This window comes from Mchenga conophoros, linkage group LG12 (assembly GCF_057382185.1).
Source record: "Mchenga conophoros isolate Kocher_MC1m ecotype Shallow Benthic linkage group LG12, M_conophoros_male_GT1.1, whole genome shotgun sequence".
NCBI lineage: Eukaryota > Metazoa > Chordata > Actinopteri > Cichliformes > Cichlidae > Mchenga > Mchenga conophoros.
In genome coordinates, this window is record NC_140537.1 from 28,708,059 (window position 1) to 28,729,821 (window position 21,763).

The 21,763-nt window shown below is 40.0% G+C and overlaps 2 protein-coding genes across 5 annotated transcripts in view; one reads left to right on the plus strand and one right to left on the minus strand.

Annotated features, from left to right (window-relative positions):
• The window catches only part of LOC146562845 (ADP-ribosylation factor-like protein 15), a 101,292-nt gene extending 88,003 nt beyond the window's left edge, over positions 1-13,289 (minus strand). The window contains exons 1-2 of one of the 4 annotated variants that reach the window (XM_085295066.1): positions 12,866-13,289; positions 6,884-6,952 (exon numbers count right to left, since the gene is read on the minus strand). In XM_085295066.1, the coding sequence (XP_085151192.1) occupies positions 6,884-6,952; positions 12,866-12,877 (81 nt within the window). In that variant the 5' untranslated portion in view covers positions 12,878-13,289. Of the gene's footprint in view, positions 1-2,967; positions 3,291-6,883; positions 6,953-12,865 lie in introns of those variants that run through there. The other 3 variants (XM_085295065.1, XM_085295068.1, XM_085295067.1) reach the window with 3 other exon arrangements.
• Positions 3,441-21,763, plus strand: part of snx18a (sorting nexin 18a) — a 29,214-nt gene continuing 10,891 nt past the window's right edge. The window contains exons 1-3 of the mRNA XM_085295064.1: positions 3,441-3,590; positions 10,463-10,513; positions 18,640-20,640. Coding sequence (XP_085151190.1) covers positions 19,131-20,640 — 1,510 coding nt within the window. The 5' untranslated portion in view covers positions 3,441-3,590; positions 10,463-10,513; positions 18,640-19,130. The remainder of the gene's footprint in view (positions 3,591-10,462; positions 10,514-18,639; positions 20,641-21,763) is intronic.

Below are 21,763 nucleotides of genomic sequence, written 5' to 3' on the forward strand. Positions count from 1 at the left end.
AACAGCAAAGGGTCAGCAGTTTGGAGGTATTTCATGCCTGCCATGCCAACGACCTCTTTGACAAGACTGAAAAGATCAGATGATGACTGTGGGCTTCTCTCCCTCTCTTTTTACCTCTCGTGTTTAGTGAGAGACAGCAGAAGCTATGAGGACATTGGGTAGATGTAATACTTGTTGAGGAGCATTTATGATTACAATAACATAATGCACTGTCAACTCTATTAGTAGCATTTCACATCAGCCATCTCTTATCAGCTTATCAGCTGTGGATGCAAAAAAAAAAAAAATAAAAAAAAAAAATGGAGAAAACAGAACAACTGTTTCCCTAATCAAAATAATTCTACATGCTTTATTATTCCTTTATCAACACACAGACACACACACACAGTCCAAGGAGTCAGTTTTTCCTGTCCCACCACACAGCCCCCATAGACCAAGGCAGATGGGGCTATATTAACAAATTTTGCCAAACAATATGCTCCAAGTATCCATGATGGCACGAACCAACTTACTGTCTGTAGAATTGCTAAGCCTACTACATAAATGTGTTTTTTCCTTTTTTGTGTGAGATGTGTTAGTACTCCTGATTTTCCATCAAGATCAATAAGAAAAAAAAAACAACTGTTGGTTAATGAAATACAATGAGTACATTTCTTATTAAAGTGCAGCTGCTCTAATTTGTTATCTTCCCACATTTTGTGATTTGGAGTCAGCTTCTTCGCTTTTTTGTTGGCCTAACTAAAACATTTTGGTTCAACATAATCGCCCTGCTGACAGCAACAGCAGGTTCAAGTTCAGGTACAAAGCAGGACAGCGGTGTTGACAGAGGAAGGGGATCATCGGACTAACTTTCCCAAGGAGATACAACCCAACACATAAACCCTGCGACCCAGAACAATAGTTTAACCTCAGTTCAACCTTTCTCACAGCTCGATTTTACTTGGACGAGTTCATGTGCCGCTCACAGACAGTATAAGACGAGGGCGTAGCTATTGAGACATCAATCACTGGTTTCTTAAGTTGCACTTTGAAGCCTTGAGATCAGCGTTTTCATTATCTCCCTCTTGGTTTCTAAAAAGTAGATATGACAAGAAAGGGCAGGTCTGACTGCTCACAGCTTATCAATCACTAATCATTAGCCAATGACCATACCACTGATAATCATCCTTTTTAAAGCACAATATGACAGATTTACAAAATAGACTCAGAATGACCCAAAAGACAGAAACGGACACAATTTCCCCAAAGACTTTGACAGGACTTAGCTTTTGCCACCTAGTGGATTTGTCACAGAATGCAGGTTTGAAGCGCTTCCGAAATGGCTTTGTTTTTCTGACCTGAAAGCTACGTCTGTTGAATTCTGGCTTTGGAGCTGCTATGCTCAGTTCTCCAGAGCAGAACAAGGACTGAAGCATGGTGGCTGTGGGGGTCGTGTGCAGGGTGGTTCATGATCTTGGTTAGATCCAAGAAATCTTTTCTTGTCACACTACAATACCTGTATTTATTTTCCTATTGGTTTATTCATCCACCCATCCAGATAGTCTTTTATTTATTAAGAACTTTATTCAACTAATTTACACTATTTCAGAATTTTTGTTTTTTTATGTAACTCCTCTTTGTTATTGGCCATTTTTTTTAACCTAACTGAGCGATTTCTTCATTTCATATTGCATCATTTTTACTGAGCTACTATATTTAGGCTATTTTGTTATGGGTTATATTTAATGTTTTGATTGCTGTGACCCAGTAAATGCTCAAATTTTGAGATAAGTACAGCTTATCTAACAATCAGCTGCAAAGTGATTTGTGACGAGATAAACGCTTTATATGAGAACAGCTTTATTGAGGAGGCAGCTGATTACATTCCTCCAATTACTTCGCAAATAAAATATATTGCAAGTGGCATTATTTATTGAAATATTTAATTTACATGTAGCTGAATCTGTGTGGGGAAAAAAACAAAACAAAACAGCAGTTTACTTCATTTTGCTACAGATTTCCCTTTGTTAGTCCCAACCCACTCAGTCAATAATATAATAAAAACTTTTCATAATCTGTGTTACAGGAATAACTAAGAGTACAACGGACAATTTGCACCACTTAATATAACTAGAGATCTAAGAGCCCAGCAGCATTGTTATTGTTGTTTGGATGTTGATGGTGCCTCAAGAATTAAGCAAACTGACAGAAGAAAACATTAAAAGCCAGTCAAACAGCAATAAAAAAGTATTATCAGCAACAGTTGCTACATTTTAATTTACAAGGTCTATTAGTTTAATTCCAATACACCTAATACCCATCTACTTATTCCTACTCATTTGATTCAAGAATGGCTGAAACGATGAGTCAACGATGAGGCACGACGTTTTAATCAAACAAACGCTTACTGTTAAACACTTATTTCAGAATCAGCCTTTCTGTTTATGTTCATTGAAAAGGCTTTACCAGCTGGTGAGAGAGTAACAGAGGAGCAGACAAAATGCAATGTGAGTCATCAGCTGCTGTTAAAATACAACTATTTCAAAACATGTACCAAATACTGCAGTGCTTCTAAAAATACGTCTATTTGTCTATTTATGTTAACCAATATCTCTCTTACAAGTCACATGGCAGTAGAAACTCAAAAACAAATTTGACAGTTATCACTATTTGAATAATATGGATGGATTCGTTTAAAACTATGATGCACTTAAGACTGCCTGAAGCCAGTTGCTAGGAGCTCAGGTAGAAAAAGAGACAATAATCTGTCTTTTTGCTTGTATCCACCTTTTCCAGCTTAATATTATGCCAACATACACATTAGAGCGCACTCTATATTCAGTGATCAACCAACTGTAAAGCACTGCAAGGAAAGATTAAAAGCATACTAAAACTAGTAGTAGTATGTTCAATCTAACACATAAACACACAGACCGCATCCCTCCTGTTCTCCAGCAAACAAATACCAGCATGTTTGCATCTTCTTACCGTGTAAAGCCCAATCCTGCACAAGGCAAGGGACAGCTGCATGTGCTCCGACATTGCGTTCAACAACAAGTGTAACCCGCGGCAACAAACAACCCAAGCCTCTGGAGTAAGTGAATGGGTGGAGGAGGATCAGGGATAGCTGAGCGGTGCCAGGTCAACACCATGAGTCCCGTTCTTCACCGTGTCACGTTCAGCAGCCCAAAGCCACAGTTCAATTCTTTTTTTTAACACTTGAGATTGAGTTTTGAAAGACTGCAGATGAGCAAGACTGACGGTTGTCCAGTGTTTACTCCCTACATTCATTCATAGAAAGAAAAGAAAAAAACTATTACCACAAGGATCAGCAGACTGACACAAGCTTAAGATTAGTTTGTGAGGATCTCTCTCTCCACAGAGATTAAGGACTCTCTGACAACTAGGGATCCAGAATAAGACTGCAAATTGGATTAGTCACCATTACACACCCACACACTATGGCCATACTGTACGCACAGCTTTACGGAGAAGAGAATATATTGCTTTCCATGCATGGAGGAGGATCAAAGGATCGACCACTTGAGTCTGCAGCGGTCGTGGGGATTTCAATCATTGTTGAGGAACGTTTTGTTGGAAGTCTGTTAACTGTGAGTCATCTTCAAATTGCTTGCTTTGGTCAGCTCGGCAGTCTAGTTCTAGCTGCTGCCACTATCAACTGACACAAATTTGTAGTTAAAATATAAAATGCTCAATATTAATTCAATACGCTACATGATGAATAATTTCACCAGGAGGAGGCAGGAACACTTATTGAATTGAGTGAAAGTATCTGATATAGGAGTGAAGAAAAGTCATGTCTGGGGAACTTATTGCAAAGTATAAAATTGCAAGTGTTACACTTAAAAGTGACAATCAAAACTGTAATTCCAATTATTCCATATAATGTTTTTTCTGCAGTTATGAATAGAAATTTTTGCCATGCTCTTTAGTGCGTCTTGGGCACAAACACTGATTTATATAATCTGAGAATTTCTGGGTCATTCCATTTAAAGTCAACAAAATCTGAAAACTGTTTCCACCTGACCTTCTCAAAAATCATCTGATTCTTAGCACAATCATTTTAGCATACCTATCAAATCATGCAAAGTTCATATTGTGAAACAGCAGAGTGAGCAACAGTGTGTTTTTCACCATTTCACAACGATAAACTGGTGCAGTTTTTCAAGAAAAACGATGATATATCCTTTCATTTTGACGTGTAAAAGGGATTATAGATAAATAATTCTGCTGAGGGAAAGATTCTGGCATTAGACTGTGGTATTTGGAGTAAAACTGCTTAGATTGGATTTCTTTCAAAAGAAAGAAATGTTTTTCAGCCCTGAAAATGTAACACCGCTACGAGGTTAGGAGGGTTCACAAATTCTGGAAAAAATAAAAGATGCTGTCAAATTTAAGAATGACCCACATCTGTACTTCAAGGTCCTGCCATTCAAACAAACTAAAAAAAATATCTTACTTTCAAGGCAAAATTTTGCATGGCTTCATAACATGAAGTTATTGTACAAAAATAATCAATTTTAGAGGGTCAAGTAGTGGCTGGCTGATTTTGTCATGGAATTTTTTTTAAGCCTACAAACAATCCCAAAGTCAACAAAACAACTTTTCATCTAGTTGTTCTCAAATTACAATGTCCTTTTTCTTCATTAATTTAAAAACCAAAGCAACGGTGCAACTTTAGATCAGAAATCGGATTTTTTGTAAAGTGTTTCAAAAAGTGCTAAATAAATAAATCAAAATCCTATTGAATACAGTATATTCAAATCATATTCATGTCACAATTTTTATAGCAGACACCACCTTCTGTATTGGGATTAGTTATATGACAGTCTATGATGGCCCATTGTAAAGCACTTTATCCAATGATTGTAGGTCAGTAAGATGAACTGTACAATCGAAATCTTGGTAATAAAGCTGTATTTAATGGTTTGATAGACCAAGCCATTTTTTTATTTTTCAAGTAAAATGAGTATAAATCAAACAACGAACTCATTTGCATTTCCTTAATCCAGGAGCGTATTTTCCCCAGTAAAGAAATGTTTCGTCGTACCCAACGCTATGATATCATTTATGGACTGAGACAGAGTAAAGGAAGTGGAACTCAAGACAACATATCAGTGGAAGTCAAGATAAAAAAGGAAGTCAAAGTGCCAGTATTGGATTATGATCCATTATCTTAACAGCAACACTGATCTTGATCCATTCCAAGATACTGATCAGTGGTCCTCTCCATAACACAATGAGCTAAACAGCAGATGGGAAGGACAAAAAACATGCAGGTTTACAATCAGTGAACACCGTAATCAAACTTAAACCCTCCAAGTGAAACCTGACTCAAACTTGTTGGCTCAAGTAAATGATTAGCCTAATATCGACCAAACAATAAAAGAAGCATATACCCTACTGAAACATTTTGAGTTTTCTTATCTGGATACAATAGGTCATTTTTTGTTTGCCTCTGGAGAAGAAAAGAAAAAAACTTGGCACAGATCTTTGCCAGCGCCAGTGAGGTGTGTAACACGGTCAGACAGGGGACAAAACATCAGCCTTGTGTCCCATATGCCAACAAGATATATTCATTCTGCCAACAACTTCCCATCAGCTCTCTTTCCTCTGTGCTTCTGCTGTGAGATGTCAATCTGCCAGCACCTGCTGTGTGCCCTTGGAAAGGAGCTCTTCTGAGCCAAAACACATGCAAGCTTCAATATATTTTCATAAAGGTGTGATCCTAATGCTGACTGCGTCAACAAAAGCATGGCTATTTTAAATGTTTTATTCAAAAATGTTGCCTGTTGTACCCTGGTGAAATCTCCAAAACACCCAAGGCATCATTTGAGCTTTTAATTCCTGTAAGCTAGTGGGATCATGTACCAAAATGCTTTCAGTGTAACGATAGCAATCATCAGAAGACATCTCATGTGATCCATGGTATCACAATACAATGAACAGGAAGTATAGCTTTCCCTTAAGCCTGCATTTGTGAGTTTCGTGTTCTTCACTGCAGGTTAGTTAACCTCAGTGACTTGGAGGAGTCATTATAACTCTGGAAAAGTTTACAAAAACATCTAAATGGGCTGATACTTATACAGCACTTTATATAACATGCCTCATTCACACCCATTCATACAAGCACTTTTTCTCTGGAGAAGTGCTTTCTATCTAACATTTAAACACATTTATATACCAACTGATGCATTGGAAAGCAACTTAGGGTTGGTATCTTGGCCTGAACTGAAGCAGCCAGGGATCAAACCACCAACCTTCCAATTAACAGATGACCTGCTCTCCCTTCTACCTACCCAACATGTGACAGGAAATATATATATCGTATCGATATTTTATTCCAGACCAAAAATTAACATATTATACATTAACTTTCCTAAAAGTAATGCAGCATTTTACTTCATTACTCCCCAGAGAAAGTAATCAGTTACACAGTTAAACATTACTGTCTTGTTTATGACCATCTCAGAATATAAACCTTATGCTTCAGTCAGACACACCGACAGAAGTCCCTATCCTTTGAAGGACGTACAATCGATTTTTATTTTAGCGTTTGTTTGAAAAGCCAACGACACAAAGCAAAACTGACACACACAGTTAGAAACGGAGGCTACAATGCTACAAGCCTGTGGAAGTTTAGATTCTGACTGCTAGGCTAGGGATGGCATCCACTCAGTTATCATTACTCGCGTTCTTCACTAGCTTTGCGTTAGCATGCTGTTTGTGCACATGTTTGCAAAGAGCCAGTTGTGTTAGCAGTATAATGTGGTTGTTTCTGTCATATCCATTACTCCCTAGACCTTTAATACAAGAAAAATAAAAGTTAATGTCCATGTCACATGCACACACACACCATTTCCCTACTGACTGGCTTACTCACCAGGTTGCAGTTGTGGCTATGCATGTCAAATAGTAACTTGTCAGGGAAAGATAATGGCAGTGGGTCGGACTGCGAACAAAACATGGATACAGGTGTTTAGTCCTTCAGTAAATCCTTTAGTGTATTAACAGTAAAATGCAAACGTTTGCTCAAAATTTCTAAGCATAAGATGAAGTGATCTCCAAAAGGTAAAAAGGAAGAAGAAAAAAATTCTCACAGAATTTTTGAATGAAAAATGAATGGAAAAAGTACCCTGTGGGTAACTCTTAATAAACTGTGAGACATTAAGAAATGAATTTACACAAGGAAAGGCAAATGCATGAACATTTCAAAGCTTTATAAATACAATATTATACATGACTTTATATTATATATAATGTCGTGTATACCCATTAAGTAGAAGGCATCTCACTGCAAAATTAAACATTAAAGGGTGGAAATTAACATTTACACAAGACTGATGCATACAGGAAGTAATTCCTGTGCACTGATGAAATTAAAACAGAATTTAGTGGCTGAAATAAGAACACTTCTTCAACTTTTAAGAGTGAGCTTACAATCGATTATAGTTTAAGCTTGTGTTGCAGCTAGTAGTACAGACAATGTTTTACTGGTAGTTGGAAGAATGTATTCGGTTAAATACCAGCTAACTATGGAAGCAAACATCACAACAGTATGTTTTATAAAGCGGGATAATGATCTTAAACGCATCACAAGTGGCTTAAAGTTTTGTCATGGCCCCCACAGTCCCCTGACCTAAATATTATCAGAAGTATATAGACAGGCCTCTAAAGAGGAGTGCATCTAAGATAGCGGGAAGGTTTCACATAACTTGAAGTCTTTTCCATGAAGATTGTTTTTAATGGATTTTTGCCCAAACAGAGAGCTTCTTAGCTGATTTACAAAAACTCTTTTCAAGCTGTATGACACTTGCCAGTTCAAGTGTAGGGCGACCAAACCTTAACATTTTTTATTTTGAGATCGTAAAAGACAAAGGTTATTCCATGAAGTCATCTTTTATAGGTTATGTATTCATAGAAACTTTCCCATGCCACTGTGCCCATCTCACAAGTAGTTTAGTTTTACAAACTGCAAATACTACTACTAAGGCCTTAAGTTTTACTTTGTGTTACCTTCTAATTATGGTAAGAACCAAATACAGTCCCGATCAAAAGTGTAAGACCACTTGGGAAAAAAAGAAAAGAAAAAAAAGAAACAAACAAACAAATTTTAAAACAAGGTTCCAAGTAGAGCTTCAACATGCAACAAGAAGAAACAGGAGTGAGACAAAACATTTTTTGAGCATGTGGTTTATTGAAAACAACGCTTAAACTGAAACAGGCTGTTTTACAGCCGATCAAAAGTTTAAGACCACACCTCCAAAAAACCCGTAAACCCCCCCAAAACAGAAATCGAAGTTCCAAACATGAACTCAGTAATGAGTAGCTCCACTGTTATTGTTGATCACTTCAAAAATTTGTTGCGGCATGCTTGATGCAAACATTTCCATGAGGCGAGTGGAAACATTTCTCCATGTGGTGAAAACTGCCGCACAAAAGGCATCTACTGTCTGGAACTGTTGTCCATTTTTGTAAACTTCCCTTCCCTCCCAAAGGTTCTCAATTGGATTTAGATCAGGGGAATATGCAGGATGGTCCTAAAGAGTGATGTTATTCTCCTGGAAGAAGTCCCTTGTCCTGTGGGCATTATGTACTGTAGCCTTGTCCTGGTGAAAGACTCAGTCGTTACCACACAGACGAGGGCCCTCAGTCATTAGGGATGCTCTCTGCAATATCTGGACATAGCCAGCAGCCGTTCGGTTTGATGTCCCTGCACCTCCTGAAGCTCCATTGTTTCACTGAAGGAAAAAGCACCCCACCGTTATGGCGCCTCTTCCAATGTGGCGCGTAGAAAACATCTCAGGTGGGATCTGCTTGTCGTGCATTGGAAACCATCAGGACCATCAAGATAAAAATGTTTTCATCAGAGAATAAAACTTTCTTCCACCTTTCAATGTCGCATGTTTGGTGCTCTCTTGTAAAGGCCAAACGGTCAGTTCTGTGGTGTTCGAGGAGACGAGGCCTTTGAAGACGTTTTTGTTTTTGAAGCCCTTCAGTCTCAGATGCCGTCTGATGGTTATGGGGCTGCAATTGGCACCAGTACCGGCCTTAATTTGGGTCGAGGAAGCTCCAATGTCTTGACGGATAGCCAATTGCATCCTCTGGCTCTGTGCTGGTAAAATTTTTTGGGTGTCTTCCACTTGACTTTTTTTTGTTCCATAACCTTCAGGATCATTTAAAAAAATAAAAATTAAAAAATTAAAAAATTAAAATTAAAAATGACTGTCTTACTGCATCCCACCTCAGCAGCGACGGCGCACAGGCGCTTATGCAGTTTAATAGCCCGACTATGTTCAAAAAGGGAACTTTCTTTGCCTTTGCCATCAGAAAGTCATGACAGTGTGACTACCTGACAGAAAATGACAATGAATCCACATTTTTGCACAAATTTGGCCTTTTAAAGGCATGTGGTCTTAAACGTTTGAAGGCTATAAAACAGCCTGTTTCGGTTCAAGCATTGCTTTCGATAAACTGCATGCTTAAAAAAATATATATATATTTTTCTCACTCCCATTTCTTCTTGTTTCACATTGAAGCTCTACTTGGCACATTGTTACTTTGGATCAGGACTGTATGACTCAAGCATCAAGGCTTTCCATTTGATAAGGATGGTAAGCAACAACTGTTTAACGACAACCATCACAATTAATTTACAGATTTTTTTTTTTTTTTTTTTAAATCCAATTGTGTCAAAATCATATCAGCTCAACAACATAACATTAACAACATTACATATATGAAAGGATAAAATATTGGATGAATGTCTGGCAGTCACTGTCACAGAGTCTTTGCATAACTTAAATTTTTTTTTTTTAAGTGCTGGTTGTTTGACATTAAACAACGTCGATATTTATTACAACATTACAGATCTGTCTTTGTAAAGTACACAGCAAGGTTTTCACCAGAAGGTCAGTCCATGAGGGTTTATTCATTCGTGTACAGGAAGTAAATACGTCATCACAAAAGGCAAATATTGTGTAAGACTGAGGGAAAATGTGTAAGCTGTAAATCTCACCACACCCATAAATGAGACGAATGAGCACTCAGACCGCTGTCACAAGGACAAAAACAGAAAAATAATTCTTACCTCACACCACATATTTTGATTTTTCTCCATTATTCCCTAGTTCGTTATATTAAGAGTTTTCTTCATTAAACCCTTTTTTGAGCTACTTTGCCTTATTATACATTTAATTTTTTTGAGCCAATATACTTTATTTGAGCTTTGTTGTTAAAAGTTGTATTTAATGTGCTGGCTGATGTAACACAACAATTTCCCAACTTTTGGGATAAAATATTTCTTATATGAATAATACATAAAGCCTTACAGTCTAATAAGCAAATTTCTATTTAAAAAGGTCATGTCTGCTAGAATACCATTATAAATAACCCTATATGTTCTTGTGTGAGCTATAGAAATGAACCAACTAACAGTACTGCCATGTTTGTGTTTTCACAGACAGCTGTGGTCAAAACTTTCCACACACTCATCGTGGGAATGAATGTCACGGTAATGTTAGGATTTTTATTATGCACTTTAATTTTTTTTTTTTTTTTTTGGGGGGGGGGGGGGGGGGGGCTTTTTGGTGGGGGGGGGGGGGGGGTTCCTAGATTTAAATGAACTCTATCGAATGTGCCAAGAAAAGTGATTAAATATACATCTAGAATTATGCCACAATTATGCCACAAGCTTGTTAATGGCTCCAAAAGCCTCTGGTTAAGGTACAACTTGCTAAGGGACATTTAACCAAATATTAGTGGGGATACGTATTTATTTGAGAGTGCATGTTTACTTTTTAAACATGTGTGGATTAGAGAAAATCCAAAATAAACTCCAACTTGTCCATGAAATTCTCAATTTTAAAGTAATTAAAGACATATGCTGTACAATCAAACCAAAGACATTGCCAAACACTACAAATGTACCATGGTAAGACTGCGTCATGGCAACAACTAGCACCAAATTCCTACATGGATGCAGCAGGTCAGTATGGCCTTTTTTTAAAAACACAATGCTGACCTCGCAGAAGTACAGCCTCTTCAACATGCTCCAGCTCCCAACTGAATACACCACATCTCAACTACTGTCAAAGCTCAAACCACAGTTATTTCCCAGCAATGTGCAGTAACTGTCAGCTTCCATTCCTATTTGTGCTACCGCTCTGCACGAAACCTGATGCAAAACCTTACCAAAAAGCCTGAACAGGAAGCAAGACTAGAATAACTTATTAAAAGTTTAGCAACACATTCAAATTAATATAGGAAAGCGAAAGAGACGCAGTTCTGGCCTAGGCTTGAGCCAGGTTTCCAGTGTTGCACAGCAGGAAAGGAGGCCCTGCGCCTATTGAGTGCCTGACCTCAGAGGACAGCCAAGCACTCAGCTCCAACAGCCCACAGTTACAGCTGTGCTTTCTGCACAAAACTATTTGTCACACCAAATCTTAAATCCTTCAAGCACGTAAGCTGGAAAGTGTTTACATTCCTGTCAATATGTACATAGGGGTAATTTTACTTTGTGCTTTATGATGAGGAGAATATATGGCAGCCTGTTTTTTGTGCAGTTGTTACAAAATGATTTGAAATCGTTGTAAATGCTGTCATGTCTGTGAAGCACCTGCTGGGTTTTTGTTGGCTCAAAATGGTCATTTTGAGGGGATTACTACACATACAAGGATGACTGGTCCTCATATAGCTGAGGCAAGGAGTCTGTGTTACCTGACTTCAGAGGAGTCTGCACATTTGATTTTAAAAAAAAAAAGTGTATTTTAAGCTTTAGTACATTAAACAGCACTTAAAAATGCTTATTTGCAGAAAAAACCTTACATCAGAAAAACAAAGGAGGCTAAGGAAAGTCAGATTACATTAATTTCATGACACACAGTTGCTATTTTTGACAACTGTACCTTCACCCTTTGATACCAAGAACTTTCCATTACCATCTAACAGAGTTTACAGTATAACCCAAGTAAACTAAAAGTGTGTCACAGAAGCCACAAGCAAGGTAGACATTAACAGTACAGCTGTTGTGGTGGCAGCTGCTGGATAAGACTTTGTCATCTTTGCTCAAGAAATGTCCCAGCGAAGCCAAAGTTCGAAGTTCCTCTTCGGTCACATCTTGGGAGGCCCACTATAAACAAGCTGATAACACTGGGTGGGCAAGTTCCTTTGCATTTCACACTGTCATGTCCCCCATGTGAGATGACAGCACATTGTTTGTGTACACTTTTTCCTCCGGCTTCATAAATTCCCAGGGAAAGCCTTCAGTTACAGCTTCCTCTCCATTGTTGCACTGTTTCACCAGCACCCATCCCATTCCTACAATGTGGGCAAAGACCCAAAAAACATAATCTCACGGTTTAAAGCTGGTGCACTAGTCCGGATTGAAATAAATCTCTTCTTTTTGTTTTTAATCACAGATATTAAAAGTATGCAGGGGAACTAATTTCTCAACCCAGTGACAAACTGTCACTTCGAGTGACAGTTTGACTCCAAATCCAACATAGTGCAGCTTTATCCCCAGCAGCAGCGAGTTGTGTGAAGCATGGCAGCTTCGTGGCACATTAGAAACACCTGAAGAGTGTACCTAGATGCCTAGACTTGTGTCGAACAGCTAGAAACAGCTACCAGGCAAAACCTAGAGGCTACAACAGAAACCTGACATTAGCATAAAACAACACATGTCACCACGCCTATAGTTAAACACAAAATTAGTTAATAGTAACAAACACCTGGCTGTTAAAAGGTCACACACCTGCGTGACACCAACAGCTTCACTGGGAGCCCAACTGCCAGGAAAACAAACGTTCAAAGCGGTCTCTTATTGGCACAAGGAACCCCACGGCATTTCATTTCACGTACTTACCAGATAATCCATGTACTATCGCTGACCAGTCACAACAGCACGAACTGGCTCTGTAGCAATTCCGTTTTTTGTTTTCTGTTTTCTTCAGTGAGTCGAAAATGTTACGGATTTTCACCGTACGTCGCTTCGTATCCCCCGCCTTTCGACAGTCAAAGCAAAATAAAAACCAGCCCTTTTCGGAGGGTTTACAGGCAGAATGTAGCCGCCTTCTTCGCCACTGAACCAACTTTCAGTGCAGCAGAGTCTCCGGTTGTTTCAGAAGACGAGGGTCGCCGGGTTGGTGAGTGTATTTCTCAACAAACAGCTCCTTCTTCCACCGGCAGACTTCCAGTTTTTATCACACAATATCAGTTGAGTGTTTGGTTGAGGAAACTGTTACGAAGCCTTCCACGCTACGTCACGCACGTCGTTTTGCGCACGCATCGCGGTCACATGACCAAACACATGGGTTGTCTATTTTCACTGTGAGGCTGAATGTCGCTAAATTTGCCTTTTTGTTTCTTTATTATTATTTACTTTTAAGTAGATTTCAGAGATGATTTCTGTTTATGTTTTCACTCCGAATCATATGATTTAATAGTAAATACTCCCCTGACACTGAAGATGAATAGATTTTCTCACATAATCTGCGTTACAGCCACACGCCAAAGTAAGGATTATGGAATATACAGAGAGATATAGATTATTAAATCATTATGTAACATTAAACATTTGGCTCACATGTCCTTTTCAAAGGAAGCGGACAGTTCTGGCAGCATCGAGCATGGAATATTAATGTCATGTCAACTGGAAAAAAAACATCCTGTACTTATTTACATTCCACCAGATTACTGGTGTTCACGCAGATCTAACACATCTTTCAGCTTCAGCTGCAGTTTTCTACAATGTTATCGAGCTTTCGAGCAGACTAAAACAAACTCTGGCATAATATAGCACACTATGCATAATGAACGAGAAGAGATCACATGATAAGCATACATGAGAGTGAAAGACTGGTTCCTAAACGTGGCTATTAATCCGAAGAAGAACAAGAAAGAATGCATATGCAGGTGCATAACAGCTTTCACGCAAAGGGTGACAAAAAAAAAAAAACTTTGATCAAGAAGCCTCAGAGTATTGCTAGCTACTACTATGGCACCCTGTGCAAATATGGTTTCATCTCATCACCTTCCCCAAAAAGACTGCAAAGAAAACTATCCGTGGGCAAAACTTCAAATTAGCGGGATAAAAGTAGTAAGAACTATCTAGACTCTAGATAGTTCTTACTACTTTTATCCCGCTAATTTGAAGCTCTAATGAAGCTCTAATCGTGTTTTGCTCTAGATTAGAGCAAAGCACGATTAGAGCTCACGCAATGCAGTTATGTTATATCAATGTAAAAAGTCTGCTTATGTGATGGAAGCTGAATACTGAAGTTATTTATATCTCTGGAGACCACATCCTTCTTCAATATTTAATGTGATGTGCTATTAAGGAAACCTCCCTGAAGTCAGTAAAGTAAGGTGAAATGGATGTCCCGTGGACAAGTCTGTAAATTGTGGAAAAGTGGTAAGAAGAGTCCAAAGGATAACATTGCTTTTGATCTCATCTACAGAGAATTTCAAACGTGTAAACGTATAGGCTACGTGTCTAGTAATGTTCTTTTTTTCTGGAATTTGGCTCACTCAAATGTCAGTGGAGAGACCCCTGGTGGCCTGTAGGTATATAGTGGTTGAGATAACACAGCACCAGAAGTAAAGCCCATCAGGACTTTCAAGGACACCTATCCATATCCACATCCAGGAGAGAAACCCAGAATCACAAACAGACTTACTCTACTACCTGAGCTCATTGTGATCAAAAATCTAAATGTGGAACAAGCACTGCTTGTGAAAGACAATATGGGACAAGTCCGAGTTTTGAATTCTCATTTTAAAATAAAAAGACAACAAACTTTGCAGGTTATCAGATTTTCATACCTTTTGTGAGGCTTATGTGTCAATATTAGGGATATTTAGCCACTTATGACCAGTGTTGGGACTAACGCGTTATTAAATAACGCGTTACAGTAACTACGTTATTATTGTGGTAACGAGCACGGTAACTAGTTATTATGCCAAAATCAGGAACGCGTTAGTCGTTACTGGGATTTAGATAGGGTCGTTACTTCGTGTGGTGGCTGTCGCAGAGCTTCCACAGATTCAGTAACATTAGCAAGTGGTGGAGGGCAGCAGGTGGATGAAGGAAAGGGGATGCAGAAGGAAAAGAGACCCGAGGCGGCCGCCGGTCCAAGTGTGAACTGAACTTCAGGTAAGAAGTTATGACCTGCAGTCTCTCTGGGTCAGATATGAACCAAGTTTAGTTTATTTTCGTTATTCTGACTTTTTCCGTACTGCGTGCTAGCTAGCATGACGGAGTTTCTATACAGCTGGGTGGTGCTATGAAGTTAATGATGTTTAACTTTATTTTGTTCATAAGTTATTAGAGTTGCCAACCGTCCCGTCTGGTATTCAGAGAAAATATTACGCGTTTCTTATTGGGGTGAAAAGGAACAGTTTGACCCGTAATTCAGCTACAATGAAAAAGGCACAAAGCTGGAGTTATTCTGTGTTTACGCTGCACAGCTGCCTCTTCTTCTCTCATTCTCCCCCCCTCCTTCTCCCGTTTTTACTTCAATCATGAAAACTGATCAATGATCAGCTGATCGGCTCTCTTGTTTATTTATCGCTCACTTTGCGCAGAAAGAGGAAACCAGCGGATGTCGCGCTAAACAACAGCAGCACGTTTAAGCTTGATCAGCTGTTGTTAGAATTTATTTAATATTAATTTCTAGTATCAGCTGATGTTTGCTGGAGCCACAGCTGTAAAGCTGCTGGTCATGATATGGTTTGGTTATCTGGTGAGAGGGAAACATGAAGATGAAACCAGGAGATGTCCTTACTGAATCATCAGAGCTGAACAGGTGATGGAGAAACAGGTTTACCCTTTAGGTGACATGGATGAGTTGAAGTTATGAACTGTTTCTGAGAGACAAATAACACCAGGATCCTTTTCTAAGTAGCTGACAGCTGGTAACTGTGCAGGGGCGGGTCTAGCAAAGTGTGGCCAGGGGGGCATGTAGGGCACTAACAGGGAAAGGGGGGCACAAAGAAATACTTTTCTTTCTTATTCTCATTTAAAATGTCTCGCTTTTAAAAAATAATTATCTGAATCTTACAACAAACGATTGATAGATTGATACATATATAGCATCAAAACAGTGAACATCACTGTCACAGCAGTGTTTGTTTTCATTCAAAGGCTTTATGATTTTTGCTATAATGGCGGCCAGTCTCTAGTCAAAATGCCCGGGACGATTTTTTTGTCCCAGTCCAGCTCTGTAAGCAGCTCATCTGCAGTCTGGTGTTACCTACATCTTCCTGTTCAGAAGGCAGAATTTCCGAGTTCTGAGTACAATCAAAAGCATCACGACTGCAGTTTTTGTGTTGGATGTAAAAGGCGCACATGACGCTGTGACGTAGGCTAGAATCATGGCGGCGGTCAACGGTCCAGGCGTGGGATTTCTCTCGTGGAAATATGCACATTATCTTTTCCTTTCTATTGGTAGGTGGCACAGTGCACTTGTGGCAAGTGAGCAAGCTAGAAGACTGGCAAAGTTATGGAAGAAACACATTAACAAGAGAATTCTGAGTAAAACCAAAGTTACTTTCCCTAGTAACTAGTTACTTTGAAAGTAACGAGTAACTTGAAGTAACTGAGTTACTTTTGAGAGAAGTAACTAGTAATGTAACTAAGTTACTATTTTAAAGTAACTTACCCAACACTGCTTATGACAGACGCGTACTGTCACTTAACACCATATTTTCGTATCCATCCATCTCTTTTCTCAAAATTTTGAAAACGTTCTAGAAAAAGAGAAGAAAACTCTGTGCCAGATGAACCAAACGCTGATTCGTTTCATCTGGATGTTGTGTTTTCAGTGAAAAGCTGAAAAAGTAAATGCTGGCATTTTATTTTCTTTCTGGTAAATGCCATTATATTCATCAGCATCTGCAAAGCTTGTGGATTGGGTGACTGTTTTGATGGATATAACATCAGATATGCTATCCTTCACTTGAATGTAATTTAAAAAGGCTGTCCCTGCTTTCTTCACACGCGTTGGGTAGTAGTCAGACTTCAGAAAAGTGTCCTGCAGAGTCAGTCCAAATATGAGACGAGTCAAAATGTGGGACAGGAGAACAAGGGATAAAAATGCTGTGTAGTCCCACATAAACCCGCACGTATGATTAACTTACCGTACTTTGAACTAAAAAAAAAGTCATTTGTTTTATTATAAGGCCATTCACTAAAATAGTATTATTTTCATTTCATGTTGAGTGAATTGAGTTGTGACACAGATGCACACTTTAAAAAACATCCCCTTATCTTTGCTACTTATTATTAAGAACCCCCCGATGTTTAATCGTTTTCATTTATATTATTTGTACCAATAGCACTTTGGGTAATGTAAAGAATTCACACACTTTCACTGAGAGACAAAACAAAAATGTGCCACATGGGGGCAGTGTCTACCAGGCAAAGTGAATTTATGGACCTCTTTCCCAAGGAAATGCTTACCTGCTATATGTAACACCATTTAAACAAAGCTTTTCAGCTTTTATTCAATTTTGAATCGATAAACAGTACTTGGGATGGAAAGTGGAGCGACCGCATGTAACAATTTTCTGATACTAGGAATATAAGTTCGATAATCGCGTTATTAATCATCAGAATAATGGAATCCCGTCTCTCCCACACTTTATTGTCTGTGTCCTTTATAGGTGGCTATGTTGAGGCATGCAAGGTTATCAGTGGAGAAAATAGAGGAAATTTTACCATTTATGTCTCGGTTAAATTATCCAAAGACTTATTGTATTTTTTGTAGTTTATTAACTTATAAGTTGGACATTAAACTGACTTAAAATACACAGAAGTAATTTCCCCATTGAGCCTTTAACTGAAAGTATGAGTGTTTAGAATGCGAACAAAGTCAGGATGATATCAGTATTTTGCTGGCATTACTTTTGACTGAGAAACCACCGAAATCCGAGCCTGACTCCTGATATCCGAACATCATTTGCGGTCTTATCTCAGACTAGCGGGTCTTGTTGTGTGCAAATATTTGCCATTTCCTTTGATAAGACTGTAAAATTTTAAGCATTGGAAAATTCAATGACTCCTTGGTTTGTTCTCGATTATAGCTACGATTAAGGACAGTGAAGTTAATTCCTTAATATTTTGAGAAATAAGTAAAACTTATAGTTTTGCTGGGAACACTTTGTATTTATAATCACTGACAATAAGATACAGCTTAAGCTTAAGCTGTATGCCATAAAAACATGCAGAACTAAGACTCCTGCTGTATTTTCATATACAGAAATGGATCAAAGTACTCATGAAATGTAAATTGATGCAGGAGAATGACCCCTTTCTTCTTCTTGCCCTTGCGCTGCACTGTTAATTATTAACTAGAGTCAACATCATCAACAGTCAGGCCTCTTTAAAAAAAAATCATTAATAATTATGTATAATCTTAATTTGAAGTAATTATGCAGTGAAGCTCTGGGATTTGATGCCTATAATAGTCATTACTTTTCTGGAATTTGTAGACTGCATTTAGAGCGTTATAACCGTATGGAACGCCTCTTATTCACTAACACAATATGTAAAACTCCTGACTGTGACCTCAGCGAATACTTTAAGCCTTAAATCATGTGCTGAGGCTTCATCTTATCAGCTGTTATGTCTCCCCGCAGGCGCAACGGTTTGTTTCCGATTGGAATCAATCAGTCATCGAGTCTAGAGAAACTCGCAGCGCTCACGGCAGGTTGATTTGTGTCGTCTGGGCGGATCGCGGCGTGCTGTTGCTCCACCCTCGATTATTCAGCCTGGTTGACGTGCGGTTGCTGCGCAGCTTGTGAAGACAGAAGCGTACGAGAGGGATCGGAGGGTGACTGCTGGAGCTCAGATTAGTGTTGTTGTAGAGAGGAAAGAAAAAAACCCACTAATCCAGGTTTGCACGCTGCAGGATTACAAACACCCCAGTGCTTTTTCTCCCCAACACGGAGGACCGCGCTGAGAGGATCTGCTTGAAGACGCTGTTGTAGAAGTTTGTGCTCGGAGTTTTGAGAGTAGTTACTGTTGGACTGACCGAGCTAGCCCGGCTGCCCGCTGTGCCTTCCTCTGTCCCGGCCAGCCAGCCGTAAGTGAGCCCGCTGTCCTGCTCTCCTTCCAGCTGTGGTGAATCATGGCGCTCAGAGCCAGAGCGCTGTACGACTTCAACTCTGAAAACCCCGGAGAGGTGTCGGTGAAGGAGAATGAGATCCTGACTGTGTACAGCGAAAAGGACATCGAGGGCTGGTTCGAAGGGGTGAACAGCAAAGGGGAAAGGGGACTGTTCCCCGCTTCGTACGTGGAGATCCTGCGGAACGATGCCGCCTGCACCACTGTCAACAACAACAGCTGCAACACATCTGGGGACGCTAACCCGGACTTTAGATACGCCAACATCCCATCCGGAGGTTTTGACGGCTCTTATAAACCTAAAGTTGAGAACTTTTCTAAACCGTCTCCTCCTGGTTTCCCCGCTTTCTCACAGCCGCTACAGCAGCAGCAGCACGGCTACCAGCAGCCCAGCCAAGGCAGCGATGATGACTGGGATGATGACTGGGATGACAGCTCTACTGTGGCAGATGAGCCAGGTACTGTAGGGGGACGGTACCATGACTATGAAGGCAATGGACCGTCCACTTACAGAGTGACAACATCATCAGTGCCACGAGGTAATGCTCAGCAAGCCAAGAGCTCTGCTACAGTGAGCAGGAACCTGAACAGGTTTTCGACCTTTGTGAAGTCAGGGGGAGAGGCGTTTGTGCTCGGAGAGGCGTCCGGCTTTGTGAAGGATGGGGATAAAATCTGCGTGGTGATGGGTAATTATGGTCCAGAGTGGCAAGAGAACCCTTACCCATTCAACTGTGCGATTGATGACCCCACTAAACAGACCAAGTTCAAGGGCATGAAAAGCTACATTTCCTATAAACTGACACCCACCCACACACAGAACCCGGTGAACAGGAGGTATAAGCACTTTGACTGGCTGTATGCTCGGCTAGTGGAGAAGTTTCCCGTAATCTCGGTGCCACACATTCCAGAGAAGCAGGCCACGGGGCGGTTTGAAGAGGATTTTATCTCCAAGAGGAGGAAAGGCCTCATATGGTGGATGAACCACATGACCAGTCATCCTGTCCTGGCCAGGTGTGATGTTTTCCAGCACTTCCTCACGTGCAACAGCGCAGACGAGAAGGCTTGGAAGCAGGGGAAGAGGAAGGCAGAGAAGGACGAGATGGTCGGAGCCAACTTTTTCCTCACCATCAGCCCCCCGCCGGTTCCGTTAGACTTCCAGGAGGTGGAGAGCAAAATAGATGGATTCAAGACTTTTACTAAAAGAATGGACGACAGCACCTTGCAGCTCAATGCCACCGTCAGTGAGTTTGCCCGAAAGCAGATCAGTGGCTTCAAGAAGGAGTATCAAAAAGTAGGGATGTCATTTAAGGTCCTCAGTCAAGCCTTCGAAATCGACCAGCAGATGTATTCTGCAGGACTCAACCAGGCGATCTCCTTCACTGGGGACACATTTGAAACCATCGGAGAATATTTCGCCGAGCAGCCCAACAAGGATCTCGACCCAATCATGGATTTGTTAGCTCTTTACCAAGGACATCTGGCAAACTACCCAGACATCATCCATGTTCAGAAAGGTAACCACAGTCATACACATTTACTAAATTTGTGCCCTCTGAGGAGCCTCAGCTATTTTGCTTTACGTCTTTGGATCCTTGAGACGTCAGTGGGGAATTTATGATGATTACAAATGAATTTTACGCAGTAAGCATAAAGACCAAACTGAACTACAAAGGCAGAAAATTATCAAATACACACAATTCAAATTCAGAAGAATGTGCTTAAAATGTTTCATAATCCCAGTGACCCACATATACACTTAAAGTAAAGCAATATGGCAGCTGTGGGATCATTAAGACTTCAGTTTCAACCACAAGTTTTTCTGAGGTTTCAAAGTAGAGAAATAAGCATCTTTTCTTGCTGTGACAAGATAAACAGGGTCATTTTGTCTGAGGCATATTTGCTGTTGTTAAACTGCAGTCAGGTTACTACACAGGCTATTGCACTTTGCAAAACAAATAGCCGTTGTTTGCATTTGGAAATTGGCTTACATGCTGCTGCCTCTGTTAGTCCCACCTGTTGATTGGGTGGAACCCTTCGGCCTATGTTTGAGTTTCCATTGCTGGTGAAGCATCACGTGTTAGTGGACGGAGAGAATGTCCTTCCACGGTGAAGCCTCGTCAGTCTTTGCACAGATTAAGTAAATTGTTAGACTAATCTAGGCCATCCTCCTACAGTACCCTGGCCCAGCAATTGTTCATTGTGTGGCAAAATGTCACTCATGAGAGGATACACTGTTATACAAAAGAAACTGTGGAACTGCTCTCACAATCGCTGCCATATATGCGGTACAGTTAATGCAAGAGAAAAACAAAAAGCAAACCACACCTTTGGTCTGTAGGTCATACCTGACAGACTGCTTTCCGCCTTTGTAGATACAAACTGAAAGTCCTGCCTCAAACAGTGCAATGTGGGACATGACAGAGGACACGGGCTAGTGTGCTCTCACAGGCTAATCCTTCTCATTTTTCTCCACAATCCCACTAAAAACATCTTACTTGTGCTTCATTGATAAGACATACAATTTTACAAAAGATGCTAAAAATGGCATTTTGCCAGTGCCACTGCCTGTGCCCCCAAACCACTGGGCCCTTTCACTCCACAGTCGATGACAGAGAGTGAGGAAACAGGACAGACTTT